The sequence below is a fragment of the Petromyzon marinus genome, chromosome 48, assembly GCF_048934315.1.
Source record: "Petromyzon marinus isolate PM22_M1 ecotype Great Lakes invasive population chromosome 48, UKy_Petmar_22M1.pri1.0, whole genome shotgun sequence".
NCBI classification, from domain to species: Eukaryota; Metazoa; Chordata; class Hyperoartia; order Petromyzontiformes; family Petromyzontidae; genus Petromyzon; species Petromyzon marinus.
This window is the reverse complement of record NC_133714.1, coordinates 916,588-942,992: the sequence shown is the minus strand read 5'-3', so window position 1 is coordinate 942,992 and position 26,405 is coordinate 916,588. Positions and strand designations below refer to the sequence as shown.

At 47.4% G+C, this 26,405-nt stretch overlaps 2 protein-coding genes across 5 annotated transcripts in view; one reads left to right on the top strand and one right to left on the bottom strand.

Annotated features, from left to right (window-relative positions):
- The first annotated feature begins 1,099 nt into the window (after positions 1–1,099).
- CCDC174 (coiled-coil domain containing 174) lies at positions 1,100–10,170 on the top strand. The gene is made up of 11 exons (XM_032972297.2): positions 1,100–1,543; positions 2,385–2,486; positions 3,381–3,481; positions 4,415–4,473; positions 5,298–5,517; positions 6,351–6,449; positions 6,729–6,865; positions 7,175–7,269; positions 7,937–8,075; positions 8,711–8,854; positions 9,786–10,170. The coding sequence occupies exons 1-11, from the start codon at positions 1,496–1,498 to the stop codon at positions 10,034–10,036; spliced, it is 1,395 nt and encodes a 464-aa protein (XP_032828188.1). The 5' UTR covers positions 1,100–1,495; the 3' UTR covers positions 10,037–10,170.
- An 895-nt stretch (positions 10,171–11,065) lies between these two features.
- The window catches only part of LOC116952675 (interleukin-1 receptor-associated kinase 3-like), a 31,316-nt gene continuing 15,976 nt past the window's right edge, over positions 11,066–26,405 (bottom strand). Inside the window, exons 8-15 of one of the 4 annotated variants that reach the window (XR_004404500.2) lie at positions 25,350–25,464; positions 22,994–23,112; positions 21,275–21,485; positions 19,967–20,029; positions 18,668–18,820; positions 16,628–17,185; positions 15,277–15,375; positions 11,066–14,478 (exon numbers count right to left, since the gene is read on the bottom strand). Coding sequence is in view for 2 of the 4 variants with exons in the window: in XM_032972246.2 (XP_032828137.1) it covers positions 14,438–14,478; positions 15,277–15,375; positions 16,261–17,185; positions 18,668–18,820; positions 19,967–20,029; positions 21,275–21,485; positions 22,994–23,112; positions 25,350–25,464 (1,726 nt within the window). In the remaining 2 variants the exon portion in view is untranslated. Of the gene's footprint in view, positions 14,479–15,276; positions 15,376–15,710; positions 16,105–16,260; positions 17,186–18,667; positions 18,821–19,966; positions 20,030–21,274; positions 21,486–22,993; positions 23,113–25,349; positions 25,465–26,405 lie in introns of those variants that run through there. The other 3 variants (XM_032972246.2, XR_004404499.2, XM_076074431.1) reach the window with 3 other exon arrangements.

Here is a 26,405-nt window from a genome sequence, read left to right as displayed (position 1 = left end):
ACCGAAATGGTTTAAAACATCTTTCCAATGGTTACTAAGCCAGAATCCATCTTCTCGGTTGAAAATGCATTATTGAACTCCCCCCCCCCCCCAAAAAAAAGTGTATTTTTATAATTTTTGCATGGTGTACAGTCTGGAAAGTACCCACATGGCAAATTTCAAGTTTGTTGCATGTCGGGAAGTACGCTAAACATTTTGAACAGACACACATATTGACAACTTTGCCTTTTATATATGGAGATGGAAGCGAAAGCCTCCTGCAGTCACAGAAGTTTTAAGTCAAAGAATCGGTTTTACCCTTTCTGGCATTAAAACAGATGTTAAGATTTTGATTTAAAGCTTTCGTGACTGCAGTAATTCATATTCTTAGTTTTTTCGGTAAAGTCACGTTGAAGAGAAACAACAAAATATATATAAAACAATAAAACATTCTCATGACGTTGTGTGTCCTGATGATGACCGTTTGAGTTATGGTCGAAACGTCGTGAGAATTTTTTTATTGTTTTATATATATTTTGTTATTTTGTTGTTTCTCTTCAACGTGACTTTACCGAAAAAACTAAGAATAAGATGTTAAGATGTTCAAACACCAAACAGAAACCTTTTGCAAGGATAATTCGAACTTTATTCCTTGCAAAAGGTTTCTATTTGGTGTTTGAACATCATAACACCTCTTTTATTGCCAGAAAGAGTAAAACATCCTTATTTTTTCGTAATCCATAAAAAAACCTGTATACCACGAATAACGAATCGCGCTCGCGGCAACGGAATCCGCCCGGCGACCCGTACCCGGACAACACTCAATTGCCCTCCCCCCACACCTCCTCTCTCCTGCCCACCAACCAATAGGAATGCGGCGTTTTATCTACGCGCGGCCGCGGGAACCAATCAGGGGGTGTGGGAGTAGCAAGATGGCGCCCCGTGGGGACGACTACGGGAGCCCTGTGGTGGTGGTGGCGGTTCGGGCCGTGTAGGGGGTCGAGGGGGGTCAGTGTCGCGGGGGGTCCGTGTGGAGGGGGGTCCGTGTCGCGAGGGGGTCCGTGTCGAGGGGGGGGGGGGGGGAGTCCGTGTCGAGGGGGGGGGGGAGTCCGTGTCGAGGGGGGGGTGTCGAGGGGGTAGCTGAGTAGGGAGCGGTTCGCGGTACGAAGCCCGGCGGCCCGAGTTTGATCTCCGCTCACGATCGTGACGACGATCTGTACCGGTACCTGGGCCTCCCCTAGGTCGACTCGGCCTCAAATGAGTACCTGGTGCGGTGTGCAGTAAACATCGCCACTGGGGAGACAAAGGCGGCCGGACGTGGTTGCTGGCCACCCACCCCCTCGTGTGCCGTGCCGGTCTACATCAGGTGCTCGCTAACAGCACTTTGCCCCTACAGTCTGTGAAGGCGTGTACACGGGGGGGTGGGAGAAGTCCGTGATTCTGTCCCCCGGACAGCCCCTCACGTGTGTGGTGGCTGACGAGCGGGGATTGTTTACTTTGTGATTTGCTCGTGACGATGGACAAGAAGACGAAGAAGATCGTGTTCAAAGTGAACGCGTCCTCGGTATGTCGTCGTGTTTCTTACCCCGCCTCGCGGCCCAAAGGCTTAGGAACCATTGTCATCATTCATGTATAGATCATGATCATGATGATGAGTACGATCAGGCATCACGAGGACAGTATCTTCCCCATCAATACTAACGCCATTGTTATATCGAAGGTCGTTATCGTTGATTGCCATTAACACAATCGTCATTTATGTATGTTGAACTTCTTTCGCACCATACAATGTATGGTGTATACATTCGCATGTGTGGAGTCGAGTGGTGGAAGGGTATCACTACGAGAAGGTACGTTTCTTAAATGCATGCCGAAACAGGTCACCATACTTCAATAGGGGTTACCGTTGGACATTAACAGGTACTGCTATTTTAGTGCACACAATCTAAAGGAGTTACAAGAATAATTGGCGTACATAATGCGCATGCATAATGCACGTTGATTACCATATAAATAACCCAACCAGCAATGGGTACCCATAATCATTTATATGCATTAATTAATCCCCACCCCACTTCGCGCAAGAAGAGCTTGCAAGCGACGGGAGGATTTCTCCACAAATCTGGCTGTCGCCTGATGAAGCTGGTTGTAATTACTGGCGAAACGTCGTACTCAGATTGTAAATGTTGTGGCTTTGCTCTCCAACACACCGGTGTGCTGTACTGGTAGCGAATTGGCACGTTCTGTTTACGTGACAAACCTTACTAAACTGGCTGTGTCGGGTGGTGGCGGGTTTAACGACGCATTTTTATTTACGTGATCTAACCCAACAAAAACCCTGTATGAAGGCTGTAAACGATTGTGTGCAATCCTCACCATGTGTGTCGTGACGCCTCTCTCTCCAGCTGGTGGACCTGAAGGCCGAGCTTTACCGCAAGCAGGAGTCTTTCAAGCAGGAGAAGATCCATCAAGAGCAAGGACTTCCCAGTCAAAGGCTTCCCATCAAGGTAACGTGGCCATGAGTGTATGCTTGTATGCAGCAGAATACTTGATCTCGGTAGACAATAGGATAAATTACATATTCGCTGGTGTCTCCCGTTTATAACAGCATGTATGGTTAAGGTCGTCATGGTTTTCAAGGTGAAAATACACGGGCTAAGTTTCTGTTGTATTAGCTTTGCATGTTTGGGTTGTATTGTATCTTGTTGGTTGTAACTCGTTGACTCAGGTCACCCATAAAGGGACTTGTCAGTCTCGATGTTGGGTTTTCACTTGGTAAAATAAAGTCGTATCAATCCACCAATCGTGGGTAATTGGCATATTTATCTTCACAATTTCAGAGTAATGATCTATACTGGCCTTTACGCTTATGGTTCAGTGTTATCTTGTAACAAAATTGCACCAGTGGATGGTTTTGTGCCTTTCATATATGAACCGCGGTACCCAGGGGTACCATAGTACCCCGGCTCTCGCATAATGTCCGTGATGCAGTCAGTTCTAGTCTGTTGATGGTCGGCGATGCGGCAATCGACTCATCTGGATGAGCTGTACTCACGATGCACTGATGCGTACGAGCGTTTAGGATCTCGGAGCGGTCGTCCTCGCTGCGTTTCGACATCGCGGAGTGGCACCGATTTCGGATTGATTGGTACCCCAGTCGCGGAGTGAAGTTCACCCCTGGAAAAAAATATTGTCCCAGAAATAAAATATTTAATTGCCTCGGCCATTTTTTTTATTATTTGGTACCCCGGGGTACCACCATAAGGATGATATATTTAAGACGTTTTCCAGCTTGTTTCAAGTTTATTATGTTTAGCCAGGATAAGTCTCATTTGCAAGAGTGACATGGGTAAATGTTGTCACCTGTGCTTTTATTGGTTGCCTTTGGTCTTGTGCTTTAGAAACCAGGACTTTGGAACAAACAGAATGTGGGTGTTGCGGAACGTTCCGAGAAGGACCAGAAGGAAAAGACGGAGGAGGAATTGACTTTGGACAAGGCGAGGTGAGTTATGGTTACACTTCAACACAGTTGGAGTTCCCTTGATTTTTCATGAGCAGGCATGTTCATTCCACGGCTGGATGAAGGACTTCCCAAGCTACCACCACCACCTCTCTTGATAATTCAATGGGATGGAAATAATTTAGGAGAGGTTGCAACTCTCGGCAACATTAGCATTGTCATCAACATTGTACCGTGTTATGAATGCGACCTGGACTACATCTGAAGTGCTTTAATTATAAGCAAAGCAGGCAGTTATTGAACTATGTACATCTTCACACACCAGAACATGTTCAATAACTAAACTGCACCAAGGCAATGTAAGTGAAGAATGTTTTAAGATGAATTATTTTGGAGCAAACCATAAAACACAAGGTGAGATTAATCAATTAGCCTTGTGGCCTTCTCTACCCATGTTTTCAAGGAGCATTAAAGCAGGGAAACTGGACCAGTTTGATCTTTCTGGGCCACATCATCAGTCAGGCCGTTAAACGAATGCTGCTGAGTTGACTGATGTTATAGGAAAGAGTACTTCAAGTATAGGTTGTGAATCATGCAGGTCAAAATAGCAAAGTTACATATGGCTAACTTCCGAATATTTAACCACATCTTTGCTGCCCTCCAATCCAATTACTTTGCATATCTAGTTTTCCAGTCTCACTATCTATCCTGCATAGTTTACCCACCCATTCAACAAACCCAGCCCACTTATGCTTACCTATCTTCCCATCTTCCTGCTCTGCTGCCTTTTGGAGTTGCATTAATGAGGAGAATCAGTGGTTAAATATTTTATTACATGCTCCACAGTACCGATTAATTAAATGTTTATTTTGTGGCATACAGCAGCAAAAGTAATATTTTCGAGATTATTTTCTTTCCCCCTGAATGGTCTTAATTATTAACAACCATTGGTCATTCTTCTTGTGATTTTTACAGGGAGAAATTGGAAGAAAAAGCAAAGCTGTACGACCAGATGGAGAAGGGTGGCCTGCCTGGTATGGAGAACCATAATACATGATCGTGTCCCTTACCACCGGTGTTCTGTCATGGGTAGTGAGTGAACTCTGGCCACAAAACACCACTGCTTTGTCCTATGTCAACTGCAGGACTCTGATTCATGATGTCGATTAAAATTATAAACACACATATATAACTAGGGGCAGAGCCAGGGGGGGTGACAGGGGTGACATTCTGCGTATAAGTGTACGACACTCGGTCTGGCAGGCTCCGTGCAACTGCATTGTCAGAGTGTGTCGCCAACCGATGGCGTCTAGTTCAACAGCCGGACTCTAATCATTTTTTAAATTAAAATTTGTTGAATGTCACCCCGGCCTGAAATCCTGGCCCTGCCCCTGTATATAACAAACAAGCAAGGAGGCAATATATGCACGTAAGATAACGTGTGTTGTGCATTGACCTGTTTTATACACCTTATGAAAGTGTTTTCCAGCACAATGAGCAAGCACGCCAAATCTCAAATGGTTTCATCTATAGATAAGAATAGCACATTAACTCGTAGACATTCAAGAGTGAATACATTCAATGCAGTGTAAATGGAAATAAATGTGTATTAATTTAAGGCTGCAGAACTGCATCATGGGAGAAAAGTTACAAAATCTGGGAGTACTGAAGGAATTTAATTTGTGTGAAGTCACTTATTCACACTGCAGACACTTTGGGAATTGTGTGTTCGAGTCAAACCTGTTCTTCTGCAGTTACCTCCATTGGTACATTTTCACGTTTAAATCATGTGTGTTTTTCTTATAAACCCTTTGAGTAACATGTATCTTGTGTGTTTAATATTGGATGGCTTGGAAAGGTGAGGAGGCAGAGGAGATGTTCCTGGTGGACTTCACTCAGAAGTTTCTCAACAAACAAAAAGACGCAGTGGTGCAGCGTGGCCTCCGGGAGCAGGAGGAGGTGGTGGTGGGCCCAGACGAAGGGGCAACCAGGGCCAGGCATCCAAACGGACTGGAGGAGGAGGAGGAGTTGGCTAAAGATGAGGATATTCCAGCACCATCAAACCCGAGTGAAGAATGGTGAGAGCCTTTTAACGGGTTAGGATGGGTGTTTCCTGAAGGTGATCTTCGAGATTAATTATCTTAGGTTTGTGAACTGTTATGTTCTAAATTCAATCTGTAATTTCATTTGGCATTATCTAGCATTGCTGGTCAGTCGTGTCTTTCTGTCGGCTGTATACAAGAGGTCGTGGATTCGATCCCGACCTTGACGATGCCTTTATATTTGGAGTTTGCATGTTCTCCTCGTGGTTGCGTGGATTTTTCTCCGGTTGCTCCGGTTTTCCCCTCCACATTTAGAAACATGCGTTTAGAGTATTTGGCTGCTGTAAATTTCCACATGATATGCATCTTTGTTGACTTATCATTTGTGATAGCCAGGTCGCTTCTGAAAAATAGTTAGCTCAGTGGGCCTTACCTGGTAAAATAAAAAAGTTCAGTTAGTTTAATAATTGCTGCCCGTGTTCTGTAATTCCCTGCTGTTGGACATCCATGCTACCAACTCCCTGCCCCGGTTGAAGTTCAGGCTCAAGGCCTTCCTCTTTTCCTCTGCCTGTAAACTGTCTCCTCTATTTGAAGTAAAACCAACTAAAAAACGTGGCTTCTTCCAGTGCGTCATGTGATGCTGCATGTCCTGAAACTTAGTACAAATCACAAAATGCAATTGCATTTAAAATCTATTGAATTGTATTTCTTAAGATACATAAATTGTGTACACACATGAAACGGAGTTTAGCATTGCACAGACGTGTGCATGTCTCTAAATGCACACGCCAGTCGATGTGAGTATTGAGAGGGGAGAACAATCTTGTAGCATGGACAATTGTCAATGCACCTGATTTATGTGTGTGCAGGGTTGACTTTGTGGACTCGCTGGGCCGATCGAGACGCTGCTTGAGGAAGGACCTGCGTGACTTGCAGGAAATGGACAAAAAGCTGGCTGGCAGCAGGGGGTGAGATTCCTCTTTTCACCACGTTTAGCTAACGGGCATTCACGCATACGTGTATTTACCCAACGTGACATGACATTTCTTTGTACATGTTTTCATGTTGAGTGGTTTTACACGGAATACAGGTTTTTAACTTGTTTTAATACATATAGAAATGTACCCTCATGTAAATGGATGTACATGACACACGAGCTGTTCTCCAAACGGGGAGGCAGGAAGTGAATGACCACTCATTATACATTGTTGATTTTTGTTGATGAATCTTTGTGTGTAACCTGGCAGGCCCGTGGCCGGTGAACGGACTCTGCTGTCGGAGGATATGCGAAAGGAGATGGAACGCGAGCGCTGGGAGAAAGAGCAGGAGGAGCTCCGGGCACAGCCAATTGGTCCTATCCACTACGAACACCTCCGAGAGCACGGTGCGAACACACGCACACAGGCCCACGAGGAGAGATTGCTGGATGTTATTGGCAGGAGCACTCCCGTCAAAGCTACGGCACCCTAGTCAACGAAAAATAATCAACATTATGCACAAACTCGTTCTTGCGTTGTTGTCAAGCGTCATGGGTCGTAACATTTGGCAACCCAGAGTAGCATTGCGTTTAACAAGCCGGACCCTTCTGATAGGGTCAAAGGTTCAAAACTGGTCCCAGAGGCTTGCTCGCATGCGCAAGCGTGTGCGGGTGTTTGTGTATGCATGTGCAGCGTCCTCTTTGTGTTCAAAACAGAGGTGCGAGATCTGGGCGTCGGCTACTTTGCGTTTTCCAAGGATGAGCTCAAGCGCAAGAGACAGATGGATACCCTGGATATGCTGCGTGATCAGGTGGGCCAATATGGTTCCTCTGCATTGCCCACCGGCTGACTGATCGCTGTCGATTGCCCAAGTCAGTTGCTGCTTGTTTTTGCCTGGAATTACCCTGTTGTCCTCTGCTTCGAAGCATGGAAGCGTAACCTTTGCATCACACCAACCCGTTTTCAAATAGCTCGTGTTGAATTTGATGGTTTATCCATGAGAGTGAATTTAATGTTATTTATAATTCTCCGTTTTGGTGCCTCCACATCCATTATTTCGATTCCAATTATTTAAAAATAAATGTCCACTCTAATGTTCATTCTCCTTAATCTGATGCCAAACTCGACAATCATCCTCCCAACCGAGAAGCTTTACCCAACATTTTATGGAAATCACCCGGAATGATGTTGTAGCGTTTTTCCCTCGCTTAACTAGTTGGTTAAATTCATTTGACATGTAATTTGTGGAAATTTCACAACATTTCAAGACGTGGTTTGGATGTATCGTGGACATGAAGAATCGATTGATCAATGCGTCGTTGAACAATCTTCGTTGCCCATCTCATTGACCCTGGAGGGATGACTATGCGCTAAGTTGGTTCCGTACTGGGATTGATATTTGCGAATATCCAATGGCGAATCGTTTGCTTTACACCCCCACTGCGTACACTCGCCAAGCGTGGTTTGCTTCTGTACAGACACTAGACCAACGCTCCAAGAGAGAGAAGCTGAAGGAAAAGCGGCAGGCCGTGTTGGAGGCCCGGCTGGAGCGAGTGCGACAACGCAAGGGCAAGAAGCCTGGCACGGATGGGCCTGAAGGAGAGACGCTGGATGGAGGTTGGTTCAAACACACCGCCTCTGCGGCGCGGTAATAGAGAAATGTGCACATTTTGATTCTCTCGTGCATGAATTATGAAAAGCAAAAACCAATCGCTTTCAGTACATTTTGAATCTATATTTTTATTTTCAAAAGATTCTGATCGTGTCCATTAGTGGGCGCTGAACTTCTGCTAACTGCTGTTATATGGAATGTTAAGCTCTGCTTTAGCCCTCCCGTGTTCTGGCAACAGTCGTCACTTTGTCCAGCACTCGGGTCACTGCCTTGCAGGATAGATTACGTCCTACGGAGATGACTTTGCATCCACCAAAGTTTTGAGGCTTTGTGCACTGAGGTGCAAACAAATCGTAGCAGTCCACGATAGAAGATGTCATGAATGAGAGTTAAAAAAACCCCACTAAATTGCAAATCAAGTCAGTGGCAGGATGAGCCTGCATTTGTATTATTCATGAACATGGTGAAGGGCACTTGGATTTTAAAATCGATGTTAATTGGTTATAAAAAAAATACTGTTTCTGAACTTAAGGTGAACATTCGCTCACGTTTTAACTTGTCTAATTGCTGTAATTATTGAATGTTATCTGAATGACACTGTGTACCCCTACAAATATCCTCAATCGTTTTTGTTTTACAGAACATGTGCGTGCTGGGTCAGAGCCTGCAGAGGATGTCCTCCAGCCAGGGCCGAGTGCAGGGAAGGTGGACGTCGTGGTACAAGTGAGAAGAGACACCAAGAAGGGAGAAATGCCACGGGTCCGAGATTGGGACAAAGGCAAAGGTAAGACAAAAAGCATCGGGCTGCGTACTGTCTGGTTTTTGTGGCCTTTGTTGGCGGAACGTTCAAGTATGATCAACGCTAGTATATATGACAGTCTAAAGAGTTGTTGATGCTTGTGATGTTCATGTACTATTAGGCTGGATCATATAGTGGTGTGGTCACTTGACCTCTATAAAGGTCATTGCTTCAGGTCCGGTTCTGCCTTAAAATGGAGCTTTTACCTGATATAGATGGCATGTGCTGCTGTCTGCAGAAAATAAAATTGGCATATTGAAATGACTAACTCAAGTCACACTTTTTAAAATGTACTTTGCTTGAGTACAAAAATAACTGCTCATGTTGGTACTGCTGCGTATGTTTTTGCAGCTATGCCGATGGTGTTTGTCGGTTGTACCTTTTGTTGAGTGTCTGATATTTTGATCCACGTTGCTGGCAGCTTCATATCCTAACGAATCAGCAGTTCCTGGAGAGCTCCCAGCACGATTCGCGAAACGTCGCACATCACGAACAACACGTGTTAGTCCAGAAGCAGAAAAAAACATTGGAGAGCTTTTTGTCATGTTCCTATTTCATGAAATGAAGTTTTTACTCCGTTGATTGCGGTGGTTTTATAACATCATCGGTGGCAAGATGTTAACTGCCTCGTGGGTTCGATGCCGTCCCTGATGCCTGTATATTTGGAGTGTGCATACTCTCCCTGTGATCGTGTGGATTTTTCTCCGGATCCTCCGTTTTTTTTCTCTTCCACATTTAGAAACATCTGTTTTAGAGTATTTGGCTGCTATAAATTTTCACCCGATAAGCCACTCCTCGTTGAGCTATCATTTGTGCCCAGGTCGCTTCTGAAAAAGAGCTACGTAGCTCATGTGGGCCTTAACTGGTAAAATAAAAAAAAGTTTATTTTAGCTTCATAATTTTCTCCTCCGTGCAGACTTCATGTTGCAGGACTGGCAGAAGGGGCACGGGTCCCAGCAGCGTTTGCCACGCGATCGACCAGCTGAGTTTGCCCCTCCCACGACTTACTTCAGTGGCAACAAAGCGGGGACCCTTCCCAGCAGCGAGAGGCTGCCCCGTATGGCCACCCAGGGTCCACGGACATCCGACTCCTCTCAACACACGCCCGCACAACCACCCACCCAGTTGGATGAGATGCTTGCATTCTACAAGCAGTCGAATAAATAATGTACAGTGTACAGCATTCTTTTTATCGTATCATTCATTTGGTAATCAAGCAATGTGTGTGCAGTGAGCGATGGATATAGTTACGGGGATCTGTATAAAAAAAGGTGTATAAAATAAAATATTTCCGTTGATAATTTAAGAATCCTGTGATTGTCTTCATGGCTTATTTTGAAATATTTTAAAGAAAACATTACAGATAATGTTAGTGTGATGCAGTCTTTTCTTGGTATGATTCTGCCCAGTTAAATGTATCCAAAACACAAGTGCTGTGACAAATTTCACCTTCAATGTGCTTATCCGAAATGGTGCAAAACTCCCTAAGATCATCCACATTCTTAAATTGTCGACGCATCCCAACTCTGCAGGAGCTCTTAACTTCCACATGTGCAACATCTCTACTAAGTTTAGTGTCTCCACAGCCAAGACCCTCATACCCGAGTCACCTCCGACTGCAATAATTTCCTGAGGCCTCGGAAAAAATTTAAATCTCACAGCAAGAGTCCTCATCGCCCACACCCACAAATGAAACATCACCCTCTCGGATCTCTCCACTGGGTCCCGATGAAGTGCCACAACAAGCTCAAGATCCAAGGACTTTAAAAATGACGGCCACCCCAACACCTTGCCTCTAGGAAGGTGTGAAACCCCATAGAGCTCCGCCCAGTGTGATGCGGCTGATGACACCACAAAAGCAATCACCTGCCCATCGTCGCACGCCTGAATAAGAGGTGAAACATTTTTTAACTGCTGTCTCATGTAATTGGTTTACCAAACATAATTGGAGAGTAATTAATTAAATAATTGGCTAGCCCATCTCGAGAAAGTACCTGAAATACGCTGTGCTCAAGGCAAAAGCGGAATGTGTAAAACGTCAAGCTGAAGCAACGCGACATTTACACGCAATGATAGATGTTGGCATATTAAAAAAACTTAACATAATTCTACAAAATCGAAAAACAAACAATTGGAGGATGTGAATGTTTAAGATGCGTATCTTAAATTATAAAAAGGAAAGTAAATGCAACAAAATACAATTCATAAGAATAGTTTAATTTCAACTACTTACTGCAAAATATACAATAAATATACAATCTCCAACATTCAAATGGTTAGTCTCCTCACACCAAGCAAAATAAGTGTTGGTAATATGTATTACAAATCTCACTTTCGATATCCTTAGCTTTGCGAACCTTGACACCGTAATCGATATGATATCTCGACCACTACGATTCAAGATTTTTAAAAAGTTGTCACGTGATGAACAAACGTGCCAGTATATTACTGCTTCAGCAGTACCACCAGTCGATTGTGGGAGAGTGATCCACACACATTTGACAACAGAGAAGAGGTTTCACGGGTAGTTACAGCCAACATCAAAAGGCAGCTGCCAGGATTGTGCCCAGCAGTAGTAATAAATCAGTACATTTGTTAACGCGACAAACTTTATCCATTGGCTGTGTTGGGTGGAGGAGGGTTTACGACACAACATTTTACTTTCGCGATCAGACCCAAGCATCAATGGATATCAAGGCCGTAATTATAACATATGCTCAAAATGTACCCCCCAATGCTATAAAAATATAAAAAAATAATTGCTATGCTATGTTGCTAAACCTTGGCCACAATATCTGGACTTGTCTTCATATGACAATGAATAGATTTCTGTTTATATGATTGTGGTTATGGTTGTACTTTATTAATCCCATTACATACAATGAAACAAGAAAAGGTAAAAAAACAGCAATGTAATACAATACACTATTAGCCATTGTTATAAAAAAGTCCATCCCACGTGTTACTGAAATTTTTTATATTTAAGGCAGGAAATTCGTTTTCAAATTTCCATTTTTTTCTGGGGGGGGGGAGACCCCCAGGCCCCCTGGGAGATTTGATCCCCCCCAATGTTGACTCCATGGCTACGGCCTTGATGGATATTGCATCGTGCGAAATCTCTCGAGCGCTCGTCTGGCACACACCGACTGCAACACCGGCGATGCCCAAACCGCCAAGCGTAGAAGCCAAGAACGGCTTTCCCCTCGCTACGCGCGGGTTCGGTTTGTGTGTGATGTTGCATACACGCGGCTAATCTATTTCTACCCAAAATTCGCTTTGTGTGGTTCGAATGCACTCGTATGCGACTGTGCAGTCAGATGTGGGACACGACAGTGTGTGTGTGTGTGGACTGTCCACGCTAATCGGAAGGCATCCGTCTCCGCGTGCGGCGCATTGTGGGTTGGGTGACCGTGCCGCTCCGTGGCTGCGCGATTTCGCTTCGTGCGCCACCGTTTTTTTGGAATGCATCCACCACAAAGTGAGGACAACCTGTAACGAAGACGTTGGCGACAATACTGACCGGTCAATTTTTACGGAAGAAACTTTGGACCATGTTTGTATTTGATTATGCTTTTTGATTTTCCGTAAGTTAGAAATTAGTTTCTACACAAACCGGTTCATCCAACAATAACATGTTTCACATTGATCTATTAAAAAACGTTATGTGCTAATATAGCCAACACGGCCACGTACTAAAATGTACTCAATGTCCGCACGCTGACGAGTGACGCGCTGCAATGGTAAAATAAAAACTTAAGCATTACAATTAAGAGCTTATCACTTAACAATTCATAACGTTCACATTTTTTTATTTGTGTTTTTAGCATAACAGGTTTGACTAATATTTTACCAATATATGTACAAAAACTTTGATACGAATTGGCAATAATAGGTGCGTAGGTTCTGGATGAATCACTGCAACGCAGGCACCGGCTTGGCAAGGCCTTCCTCCAGCAGTGGACTGATCATGGATGATGATGAATCGACATGCCTGTATAACAATGAACAATGAATGGAATGAGTCACGGTGGCAAGATGTTAAATACTTTGCCTGGTATACAGGAGGTTGTGGATTCGATCCCGACCGTAACACCTGTATATTTGGAGTTTGCATGCTTCTCTCTCTCCCCGTGGTCGCGTTGATTTTTCTCCGGGTCCTCCGGTTTTTCCCCTCCAAATTTCGAATCAACATCACGCGTTTAGAGTATTTGGCTGCTAGAAATTCGCACACGATAAGGCACTTCTCGTTTGAGCTATCATTTGTGGCCAGGTCACTTCTGAAAAAGGGCTACGTAGCTCAGTGGGCCTTGCACCTGGTAAAATAAAACGCTATCAGCCAGTGGTAGGCCCAGCCAGTGGTAATCCATGCTAAGCCCAGCTCCACATGGGGTCGGAAGTTTCTTCTCTTTGCGTTAACGCCAGCGAGCGCTGCGATGGGGCGCGTGCAAGTTTTCCAGTCTCAGCCCCAAAGCACACACACATCAGGAGTGAAAGGTAACGGGCGCAGCCCTGCTATCTTTTGTATGGCATGGTCTGTGAATCGGTGGTGCGGGCAGTGCTGGATCATGTGACCCATGGTATGTGAATCGGTGGTGCGGGCAGTGCTGGATCATGTGACCCATGGTCTGTGAATCGGTGGTGCGGGCAGTGCTGGATCATGTGACCCATGGGCCTGTGAATCGGCGGTGCGGGCAGTGCTGGATCATGTGACCCATGATCTGTGAATCGGTGGTGCGGGCAGTGCTGGATCATGTGACCCATGGGTCTGTGAATCGGCGGTGCGGGCAGTGCTGGATCATGTGACCCATGATCTGTCTAGTAGTGACTGCAGCAATCACACTGCGACCTGTTTTTAATTTTCCATCGATGAATAAATCAGAATCTTAAAAAATCCTGGAGGAATCCGATGAGCTATGAAGCTCTTTTCACACCATGTCCAGCAGCTGATCACATCTGCCATGCCTTGTTCTGCAGGGTCGGCGCTAGTGTGGTGCACGCGTGGGCTCTGCACCACCACAAGCCCCTTTGGATAAAAACCCGAGTTCACACCTCCTCCTTAGCCGTGAATCACTGTCACACATGGTGGCCCACACAATAGCTCTGCTACCCTGAAAAAACGTTGACTCAGGTGGCTAGGAAAAGTCACAAGAAGAGAGGAAACCACTTGGGGATTCAGGTGACGAACATGGAAGTGCCTGGGCAGAGGCCGAGAGGCAGGCCCAGAGGGCGGTGGTGGCTGGAAGTGATGAGAGATACTTCAGATGTTGGCTCAGGACAGGGATGGGTGGAGAATAGGGCCAAGCCCACACGAGCGGGAACAATGCCAGGAAGAAGATGGAATGGTCGAACAACATTTTTACGTGACACTGCAGGGTCTCCTTAACACAACAATGAGACCAATTCAGTTGGAGCATTTACACATCCGAGGCAAACGCCCCGGAGGGAACTGAAGGTAACTATGCTGTGTTCTCCTGCTGTGGCGATGCACCACATTCTAGGCTGTTTGAGTCTGCCGTGCTGTGTACAATATCTGCTTGCTATTTGCGTTCATCAACAGCCTGCTTGAGACTATGAAGAGTGATTTTCTTCAGCTGCGGCTTGATCTTGATCTAAAAAAAACAAATATTCATATAAATTAGGGTATTCATGTTGATGCAATGAGATTGAACACCAAATGATGAATGTTATTTCATCCGCATCTCTTGTGGTCTATCAACTGCTGGACGAAAGCGTCCGCAAGCATGAGGGTTTTGTTTTTTAACCATACTTTCCCACGCCGATCGGTGTGGCAGAGTGGAAGGCGGGCAGTATGCACGTGGGAGCATGCATGTGAAGCAGGACAATGTGTGGTTCTGCACTGCCACCTGCTGCCCGCAACGTAGCCCCGCAGCAGCTTATAAGCACCTGTTTAATGGTCAGCAGCCACCCATTAAAACACTGTCCGGGCTCAAAACGTGCTTTGCTTCTGAGTCCTGACAAGATTCGAAAGCATTCCGAGCGATATGGTCGTAATATTTTGGTAAAAAATCTGTTAAAAATCAACACACAAAAGGCCTAATTGGTAAACGTTACATATATATTTTTCCACAAAACTATTTCCTCAGAAGTCATCGGGGGCAGAATAAATTTTCCATAAATAAATGTGCTTGGCTATTCATAATAAATTTTGATAAAGAACAGTGTCTCAAAAACACTGAAAAAAAAGAATTAAGAAATATTATCGATGTCACTCGCCAAACATTTCAATACGTGCGACTCATAAAAAAATACTTTTTTTACATTTACAAAGCTTAAACTCATGCCAGACAGCCGAGCACATGAAGCCTCGATATCCATATTCCTTCCAGCAACGTCTGGAGGAGTCCACGCGATCGCTGACCAACGGTTCTCGCCTTCCACGCTCTTACCTGCATCCAGAGAGACCAGCTCTGCTGTGTCGATACGTCCCTCCATGTACAGCTGGATTTTGTTCATCATCCTCACCTTGGCAGGATGCGTATGCATTTCTGTAAGTAAATAGAATTTTGTAAAAATCGAGCGGTTTTGTCAGGCATCACATCGCACTGGGTTTGTCCCGTCATGCTTATTTCTCCAGAGCACAGAAATTATTAAGGGCCACTGCCCAACACACACACACGTATTTATTTGATATCACGTAGGCGTTTTGCGGTTGTGCCGTGTAGTTCTCCGACGTGTTTTCGGGTCGTAGTGAACGTTGTTTGGCGTGGTGTCAGACGCGTCGCTCCACGTGCTGCTCCAGGAAGGTCCCAGCGCATGCGGTGAAATTAGAAGACTTTGTGCCAAACAACCCGCGGTTACAAACCAGGAAACGTGTTAGAGGTGTCTCTTTGGGACCTCTTTATTGCCAGTATACAAAACGATGAAAAATAAGAAGAGGTTTGACTCTTTCTGGCAATAAAACAGGAGGTGGTAAGATGGTCAAACACCAAATAAAAACCTTTTTTCAACGCATCAAGTCTGCAAAGACTCTTAACACCGGTGATGAGACTAGGCCATGAAGAAGGCTGTCTCTGGTGTAGGCCGATCAGTTTCAAAGACAATGCATCAATTATCAGAGCGTGTTTGTTTGCATGTTTTGCCACAAGTACGTGTGGTTAGTGCAGACTTGATGCCTGGCGATGATGACAGCGACGGGGTTTTTGCTCTCTGGCCCGGACACCGACGGCCAACGCACTCTGTTTGACTTAATCGTTGGTTTTAGGATGATCTTGCCGCTGTAGGAACACGAGTTACATTGTAAACGATTCATTAAAAAATAATTTTGCTTAGAAGAAAAGAAAAGCATTACTCGGTCCACATATACTGCTCTACAGTGATGGCTACACATTCTGGACAAGCGGATCTTCACCTTCATTTTAGTTTTTACTTACCTCTAGAAATATGCTGCGATTCGTAGGCCCCCGTTGACCCACACGCTCCAGCCTGCTCGCTTACACTCCCTGCCTCGAAATTACTTGGACCTTCCTGAGACGTTTCCCCAGCGGCAGCCGCCGGCTTTGTAGAATCCTCGCAGGGACCGCCCTCGTCGGCGCCACCACCCGGGGGACGTTCCCGTGGGAATCTCTCCTCGGGGGCCGTGCACGAATCGGCCCCGACTACCTCTGGCTCAACGTCCGCGAGGGCATCCCGTCTGGCGGCGGCGGCGGCATCTTCCCTTGCGCGAGAGAGGGAGAGCCCGCTCAGGGCCTCGCTTGCCGCGCCAGCGCCGTGGTCTGCCCGAGGTACGCGACTGCTCACCGCCTCGGCGTCGGCACGGTCGAACGGCTCCGCCGAGCGCCTTCCGTCAGACTTGTCTTCGCCACGCGCCGCCTCCAGTTCCAGCTGCATCACAGGATCCAGAGACTCGGCGGGAGCTCGGCCATATTTTGCTTCGATCAAATCAAATGTCCACGAGTCGGTGTCAGCTTTGAACGACGCTTCGAGGCTTTGCAAAAGCAGCGAAGAAGTGGTGCCCTCGTGTGGAAATACTTCGAAGGCGTCAGCTTTGGATACACCGCCGTAGGCTTTCTTTGTACCGTCCTCGTGTCGAAGGCTCCTGGCATCGACAGGTTTGCAGCTGGCAACGTCACTTTTTGCTACGGCTGCACCGCCTGCTTTGAGGCTGCGAGGGCCTGCAGCGGGTACTGCGAGCGGCAGCTCGGCCGAATGAACGTCCGTCATCTCTGCCGGTCTACGGCGTTGCGGTCTGTGCTGCTGAGGAGCATTTGCAAAGGTTCCTCCGAACGTGGAACCGGCAAACACGTGTAGATCATCTGTGAAGTGTCCTTTGTGAAGGATTTCGAGTTCTTCGTAGACCTGAATGAAAATAGACAAAGCACGAGGATATTCACCGCTTTACGTTTGAAACTAACTCAGTTCTGTGTTTGTATTCGATATTTAAAACACACGTGGTGCAAGGCTCCCTTATAGTCGAGGGCCTTCTTCCAGCGGTGGTGTAAGCTAGAAATGGCAGGGCTGCACCCTTACCACGTGTGCATTATGTTGTGTCCACATCAGAAATGATAATAAAACCCATTTCCACAAATAAATAGTCGTCTCTCCAATGTATAACTATGAAGGCCTCCCTTGCCAAGAGAGATGCACAAACTAAACAAGACTATTCTTACTTTCAATACATAATTCGAGCAATGTGAAGTAATAATTTATAACCTGCTGCAGCAGATGATAAAATGCTGTTCCTTTTCCATTCAACTAATAAGAGGAAATTAAATCTGGATCGGCGACACGTAGGAGTCAAGAGGGACCGGCGGCCAGCTGCAGGAAAGTGATGGTGAGAAGATCATTTGAGCAAAGACCGAGAGGAGGGAAAAGTAACGGTGACCCTGGGTGGTGTCGGACAACGATGGCCGTGCAAACGGATGAAGAGGGTGCAGCGGAAGGCAGCATGACAACGGAGGAGAGACTTGGTGCCCCGGACCGGTCTCTGCACACAACGGCCCACCATATCTCGCCACTCGTGTACATATATGTATATATGCGTGTATATATGTGTATATATGTGCATATATTTGTGGCACCTGGGTCTGCCCCGTGACCTCCTGCCAGCGGGCGTTCGACACTTCACGTGGCCTCAGGGTGCACATAGCCTGGCACAAGCGTCGTGGTGACGTCACCGCCACTTAGTGGTGAATGGCGGTTGTTGTTGTATATTTGTGTATATATGTGTATATATGTATATATATGTGTATATATGTATATATGTGTATATATGTATATATGTGTATATATGTGTGTATATATGTGTATATATGTATATATGTGTATATGTCACTCCTTCAGCTGGTGCTCAATCCGCGCTTTCGCTCTTCCTCTCTTCTCCCCCCCCCCCTTCACTGGAACAAACTTCCCCCTCCACATCCAGCGGTCACCTCCGCTCACTCGTTTCCGCTCCTCACTCTAACGTCACTTGTTTTCCCTCGCTCACCCCACGACCCCCTTAATCTCTACCCCCGTAACCGCCACCGTTACCGTTCCCTCTTCATATTCTCATGATATGGCGAACACTCATTCCCCGTTCATTCACTCCATTCATCATCATTTCCTCTCATCAATTTCACTTTCACCGAATTCACGCATCACAGATTCGCACTATTGCTTCCTCTCGTCTATTTCATTCACCTCATGTCCACCACAACATTCATATGTAGTACCGTTGTGAATTCTTTATAAAGTGCCTTGGTTAAGGTGCTAAATAAGTGATTATGTAGTATTCCAATGAAGTGCAAAGCAAAAAGAACAACAACGCACAGCAGATGCCACCGATGTCGCTGTTGTTACCTCTCTGATGTGAGGCCGCGACTTGCGTGTCCCGATGCACCGAAGGGCGAGCGCGAGTAGGGCGGACGACACGGACGACGGCCAGGCACCCGCAGTCTTGTCTACAAGCTGCTCTGGCGGCAGCGAGGGATCGCTGTCCAGGACCAAGTCCTTCTGCTCTCCAAAAACAAACGGCGTTCAATATATATTTATCATCAAAGACAAAGATCCCGCGTACAACCTTAACAGTGTGTTGGGGCAAGTGCTGTTAGCGAGTAGCACCTATGAAGGCCGGCACTGTGGCACATGACGGGGCGGGTGGCCAGCACCACGCCCGGCCACTTTTGTCTCTCCAGGGGCGAAGTTTACACATCGCACCAGGTACTCATTGGAGGCCGAGGCCATCTAGGAGAAGCCCCGGACCGGTTCAAATATTCGCCACTGATATTGTTCGTGAGCGGGAATTGAACTCAGGTCGCTAGGTCCGTAGCGCAGTGCGCTAACCATTGCGCCACTGCTCCCAGCACGCACACACATAAAGGTCCCCCGTATAGCATTAACAGACTGTTGGGGCAAGTGCTGGTAGTGAGTAGCAACTATGAAGGCCGGAAGGGTACACGAGGGGGTGGGTGGCCAGCACTAGATCGGCCGCCTTTGTCTCCCCAGTGGCGATGTTTACACATCGCACCAGGTACTCATTTGAGGCTGAGTCGATCTAGGGGCAGCCCAGGACCGGTTCAAATATTTGCCACCGATATTGGTCGTGAGCAGGAATTGAACTCGGGTCGATGGGTTCTAAGCGCAGTGCGCGAACCATTGCGCCACCGCTCCCCCCACACACACACATAGAGACAGGGGGTGATACAAGCAAGTTGAGTTCATTAAACAAACAGATGGTTTGGTATCATCCGTTCTCCGTTCAACCACCACACACCGCAGGTCACACACCGCAGGTCACAACACCTGTCAGACTCTTTCCTCGCACTGCTCCACTTCAGAGTGCCATCCCAAGTTCCCATAACAGCCTTTGCTCGATTCAAGAAAAGTGTTAACTTTTATCTAACACAACTGCGATCGCGATGACGATGGTGATGTGTTTTGCTGCCACTTAACATTTCGGGTCTTCGGGGGCCTGTGTTCAGCAACTGTGCTTAGAGAAAAGGGCTTCACAGCGATGGGAAATCAATAAATCACGGCCCTCTATTAACTCACCGTAGGATTAAGGCCTCCCCAGGCCAGTGTGAGTGAATAGTGTTTGTCCGATTGCTCAAAATATAATTCACAAAGGAGATGGAAACTGTAGAGGAGGGAAAGGTTTACCAGTAATCGGGGCTTCCGGCTGGCATCGTAGGCCTTGATCCCACTCAGAAGCTCAAGCAGAACCTTGGGATTGGGACAAACAAGAGGAGCGTGCATTTTGAGCGACAGACATTGCAGTTTTGTTAAGGATAGTCAAGATATCGCGTCCATACTCAAGTGACAACATACAACAACACTGTCATTCCACCGCTGGATAAAGGCCTCCCGAACTGGCCTGTCAGCCAAGGGGGTTGGTTTGACCATAGTTCACCATACTGGTCAGTGCTTGTCGGCGAATGTGGAGCTAGGACCGGCTCAGATTTCACTTGCCACTGATGTTACACGTGGCCTGGAATCAAACTCGTGTCCACAAGGTTGACGGTCTGTGGCCTGACTGCTGTACAAGTGCTCCACCCTTTCAGATATTGTAAACCTGTACCTATTCTTGCAACCGATATGCTTAATTTTCATTTAGTATTTATTTGATACGCTTTACGCTGTTTAGTTTGTCCCAGGCTTCCGTTGAAAATCAGACCGGAGGTCTCAAAAAGGCTCTCAGCTGTGGGGATCTGTGAGTGTAATCCCCGCGTAGGCATGGGTTATCTCCGGGTTACCTCTGGCTACTCCAGTTTTTTTCCCCGCAAACAAAACAATTATTTTAAAGGGATTCACCTATGACCCTATTGCAGAAGCCCCCTGGGAAAAAAAAAGATACCTGATACTCTCTTTAAACGATTTTTATTTTACCAGGTAAGGCCCACTGAGCCAGAGCTATTTTTCAGAAGCGACCTGGCCACAAATGATAGCTCAACGAGAAGTGGCTTATCATGTGGACATTTTACAGCAGCCAATTACTCTGAACGCACGTTTCTAAATGTGGAGGGAAAAACAAAGAGGTCCCGAACAAAAGTCCACGAGACCACGGGGAGAGAGACACGCAAACTCCAAATATACAGCAGGCATCAGGGTCGGGATCGAACCCACAACTTTCTGCATACCAGGCGAGATAGTTAACATCTCCTAGCTACCGTGATGATGATGAGAGAGAGACACGCAAACTCCAAATATACAGCAGGCATCAGGGTCGGGATCGAACCCACAACTTCCTGCATACCAGGCGAGGTAGTTAACATCTCCTAGCTACCGTGATGATGATGAGAGAGAGACACGCAAACTCCAAATAAACAGCAGGCATCAGGGTCGGGATCGAACCCACAACTTCCTGCATACCAGGCGAGGTAGTTAACATCTCATAGCCACCGTGGCGCAGTGAAGCTTCCCCAATTTAACAGGCGAGGACATCGTCCCTAAAAAGCCCGCGCGACTCACAATGCCGCAGCTGTAAACGTCCAGGCTGGTGGAGAGCTGCCCATCCTTCAGGAACTCGTCAGGGAGGTACGCCAGCTGGCTGCCGAGCAGGCTCGTGCGCATCGTCACCGTGACGCTGTGATCGCGAGCGAGCCCCAGGGACGGGCGCAGGCTCGCGAGCCCAAAGCCGCCCAGCTTGGGCTCAAAGCCCTCGGTCAGCAGCACCTTTGAGCTGTGCGGTGCCGGGGGGCGGCGGTGGGGCAGTTCATTCGTCAGCAGCACAAACGAACACCAACAAAACAAATCCACGCTGCAGTTGCGGAGCTCGCACGATGCCGCAGTCGCGAGAGGCGTCGAGGGGGGAAGGGACAGCCGGCAGTGGGCGGCAGCGAGGCGCAATGGCAACACTCGTGCCACACGGCAAGCAACAATCTGGGTTCGATTCCTGACTCGGGTGCCCTTTGTATGTGCGCCCCCTGTTCTGTCCTGGTTCTATCTGGGATTCTCCGCTTCCTTCCCACAGCTGGAATAATATAAAATGGTGACTAAACATCCCACCAATGTACAGACCTTCCCAAAACAGTCAAAGGATTGGTCGAAGCTTTCCTGATAAAAAAAAGAATAAGCAATTCATAAAACCAAAACAGAGGTCTGTGTTCACATTATAGATTCAATTTCACCGTTGCTTATATTGTTAATGTTATTTTAATGTAGACTCAAGAAACTTGCATATTAGAACAAGTAACAAGTACTAAGTCATGTTTGGCAGAGGGGTTAAATACTTATTTCCCTCATTACAATGCAAATCAATTTATAACATTTTTGACATGCGTTTTTCTGGATTTTGTTGTTGTTATTCTGTCTCTCACTGTTCAAATAAACCTACCATTAAAATGATAGACTGATCATTTCTTTGTCAGTGGGCAAACGTACAAAGTCAGCAGGGGATCAAATACTGTTTTCCCCCACTGTACACACAAACAGAATATACAGCAGTAGCTATTTTTTTGGAAATAAGCGATTGAATGGAATTGACTCATCTGCAGCCCTTCTTGTCGATAGAATTCTGCACGAGAGCCTCCCCACCGCGGGTACATTTTCACACGTTTGGCAAGTCGGTGACCACAACACCGGCACACAACCGCCTCCTCTCCCTGCTCTGTTTTTTGTTCGAACAACACCACGGGGGGGGAGCATCGGCGTCCGCCGCGGAGCAGACGGCGCGTCACTGCGTCCGCGATAAACCCACCCCGCAGCAGCGGTAATGAAGCAGGGGCGGCCGCGAGTGGGAAACTCGCCACTGTGAGGCCGTGCCCACGTAAGCCCGGCAACCCCCAATTGGTGCCTCCCTGCACACGTGCAGCTCTGTGGTCCGCTACGAGCTACGTGCGACATGTGACGAGCGACGTGTGAGCAAGCGACGAGCGAGCGACGAGTGACGTGTGACGAGCGACGTGTGAGCGAGCGACGTGTGAGCGAGCGACGTGTGAGCGAGCGATGAAAGAGCGACGAGCGAGCGAGCGACGTGTGAGCGAGCGACGAGCGAGCGACGTGCGAGCGACGTGTGAGCGAGCGACGTGTGAGCGAGCGACGAGCGAGCGACGTGCGAGCGACGTGCCACGTGCGAGCGACGTGCGAGCGACGTGCGAGCAACGTGCGAGCGAGCGACGTGCGAGCAACGTGCGAGCGAGCGACGTGCGAGCAAGCAACGAGCGAGCGGCCGGGTGTCGGGAGGCCGACCTGCGGACGTTTCCGTGGACAACGGGGGCCGCCTGCGACGAGTGCAGGAAGAGGACGGCGCGGGCCAGGCCCACGGCGATGGCGAGGCGCCGGCGCCACCCCAGCGGCGCCGTGCCCCCCTACGGGACAGAACGACCAAACGTCTACACGAGGCCTCGCGTGCACTTTTACTTTCGGGCAGACGTTGAAGATTGTGCAAGGCAAGTTGTGCTCGGGCAGATGGATTTTGAGAACGGTTATCCGGCGTGCGTGAGCTGAGACGTTGGCAACGTAGATAGGTATGAGGTTTTATAGTAGCTTGAACATATGACCTGAGTAACCTAAAGCTTTTTAGCCAGTAGGTTTTGTTGCAAACAATATTTTCGTTCGTAAATCATTTTTGCGTTCGGTCACGACAATTTGACCAAATTTGTGTCGTTAATACGTCCCCCACCACCCGACACAGCAAAACAAATGAAATTGTCAGGTGTGCAAGCGTTTAACGCACCGATTATTCACGGTTTCAGCTCACACACGAGTGAGTTGAAAAAACAATCCTCACCGCCAAATTTAGCAAATAGATTCGATGTTTCTATTCACAGTGTGTCATTAAACATCAAAGTAAATTAGAATAAAAATAAACATAAAATCTTACACACATGCGGTTGGATCAATATGGAATGAGCCGAAGGACTGATACTAATCGATGTATAGGGAAATCATCCACCACGAATTAATATGGTACGTGGAATGCTGGGCAGGGTTACAGCCACACTAAATACAGGGTGTCCATAAAGCTATGGTAACATTTTCACACTACTCACACTACCAAGTGTGTGTGTGTGGGGTTTTACATGTCAATCGACCGCGCGCAAACTGCCGGTCACAATTATAAACCGAGAACAATGGATGACAGCTTTGTGGACGACGCCCCGCTAGGTGAAATTGCCACGGGGGGGGGGAGGGGGGGCGGCTTTGCCCACGCACACGATACTGAGCGTGCAAGCGTGCGATTACAGAGGCCGCGTGAGCATGCACGTGCGACGTTCGCTGCGAAGAGCGTGCGCCGACACAGGGCTCGCACAGCGCTGTTCATCGCTACGCAGCCCGCGGCAGATGATTCGCAAAGCGCCTTACCCACAAGCGTCGGGACCTCCTCTAGCCTGTAAATATTTTCACAGCACAACAAAAATAAGTTCAGGGGGCTCACTCTATACTGCGCATGTAGCCACGACATGCACGTTGATAATTCCAAGCTTGCAACGTAGTGTCGCACGGTATCCGCTCACTCCTCGGAGAGACGGAACAACTCGGGGGCAAGTAGAGGATCCGCAGACAAGCGGGAAAGCAGCAACCAGCCGGTGTGTCAGCGCCAATAATTGCCCAAGCTCTGCGGTCCTCTACATACAAAGATGTTTACGGCCAATAAATAAGTGTTGAAAACGTGGGAGGAAACCAAAGCACACGCCGAAAAGCCACGCGTGCGAGAGGGCAAACGCTCGATCCCGTACAAACGGGATAGAGCGAACCGCCTTCTCCTGGCGAGACGGAACAATGTACCTCGGACACCCACGGGCAGGGAGCTTCTCAACATCTGTGTGTGTGATCTACCAACCCTCACCTGCACAGTGCTGGATTCTGGGCACGCATAGCCACCACTGCCTGGCTAAGGTCGACAACTTCGCCTTGGCACAGGGAAGACCGCTGTACATTTTGTAGATGCTTTATTGAAGATTAGCTCTGTACTGTTGAAGGCCTTCAAATATGTGATGTATTATTTGGGTCTTTCTGTAAAGTCACGTAGATAAGTTCAAATTTATACAAATAAATATAAAATGAACAAAAAACTACGACATTTCGATCACAACAAGCGATCATCACAAGCATTGTGCCCGAAAATTCAAGGTTCATGTTTGGAATAGGCCAAACATGAACATGCAGGACCCTCCTGAAAGAGAGCCTTGAAACTCAGGAAGGCTTCCCCAGATAAATCTCTCCATGAGTAACCATCAACAATGGCTCACCTATACTACCCCCAACTCGAGACTTCATGTCAGAGTCGAGGTGAGACAATTGTCTAATTTAAACCCACATCCCACTATGGAAACATCTTTCACGTGGCTGCTGGAACATAAATGACAAAATCAGTTACCCGGCTTGCCCTTCGGATCCTCATTCTACAACAGCCTGACAAACTGAACATTTAACTTGGCCAAGCACTTCCGACACATGTGTCCATCATAGAAGAGTAGGCCCAAATACCTGCACCGCTTCCACCTTCACCTTTAGTGGGGTTTGGGAAAAGATATTACGAAAGGCCAAAGCATGTTACATTCGGCGATTAAAACTACGGGCATGGATCTGCAGCCTGACTCACCGCACGCTGGAGCCGGTCAGACAGGGATCCGTTTGCCGCCAGCTCGTAGATTAGGCAGCACTGCTCATCCTTCTGGCTGTAGCCGGCCAACACGATTATATTTGGGTGTTTCAACCTGCAGCCACACGGGGAACAAATTCATTTGTGAATCAATGCCGTGGCGTTTCAGATCCCTATCCCTGTGGGAACAAGATGACCCCGTACCTGGCCTGTAATCAGGAATTAGTCTGCCAGTAGGGGGGGGGGGGGCAAAGCATGCCGTGTGTAATCCAAATTATGCAATGTGGGAAATGTTTAGAATTTGGCAAATTTGGAACGAAGACACCGGCACACAATTGCCCACTCGTTTTCGAATGCCGTCAGAGGGGACTTCCTTTAACGGCCGTTGTGGAGCAGATGGCGCTTAGTATTCTGTGATTATTACAAATATATTATAACCAGGGTGGGCACTGGAGCTCTAACCGTGAGCCTCTGCCAATCATTCATTCATTCAATTTATTTTTTGAGCAAGAACTCGCCCCCACTAAAGAGGGCATGGCAATACTTTACAGTATAAATTAAACGAAGGTAGTCTCTACCTATAAAATCAAGAAACGTATAAAAACATCAAAATGAGGGAACATACACAGGGAAAAGCTAAACGGAAAAAATAGCCTTGCAGAGTTTCCTGAACTGTTTGGTGCTGGGAGCCAATCTGAGTGCCGGCGAATTCACTAACCACTGGGCCATATCACCGACAGCAGTGGCACAAGCAAAGCAAGAAATTGCAGGGATTGCACCTTGAGCTTTTTCCTGCTGCGAAATGAGGGCTTTTCAGTGATGGAGACGTATTTCGCACGCCCGCCGTTTCAGAGCGACAGGGCTCAAGAAGCGTAGGTACGGGGGTGGCATCTTCCCCACCCCCGGTTTTAGGTGTAGGGATGAGAGCACAAAAGAATGCTCTCAAGATGGGGGTGTCATCGTGGTCGAAGGCGTCGCTGCTACCACACCTCGCCAACGCCCTCTACCCTCCTCCGTCAGGTCCCATGGTTGTTACACCGTAGACACGTGACCACC

What these genes read in the sequence shown, in the direction of transcription:
- CCDC174 (XM_032972297.2), top strand. Translation starts at nt 1,496, where the DNA reads ATGGACAAGAAGACGAAGAAGATCGTGTTCAAAGTGAACGCGTCCTCG. An exon ending in GTCAAAGGCTTCCCATCAAG is followed by an intron (nt 2,487 to 3,380) that starts GTAACGTGGCCA and finishes CTTGTGCTTTAG; the next exon opens with AAACCAGGACTTTGGAACAA. An exon ending in TGGATATGCTGCGTGATCAG is followed by an intron (nt 7,270 to 7,936) that starts GTGGGCCAATAT and finishes GCTTCTGTACAG; the next exon opens with ACACTAGACCAACGCTCCAA.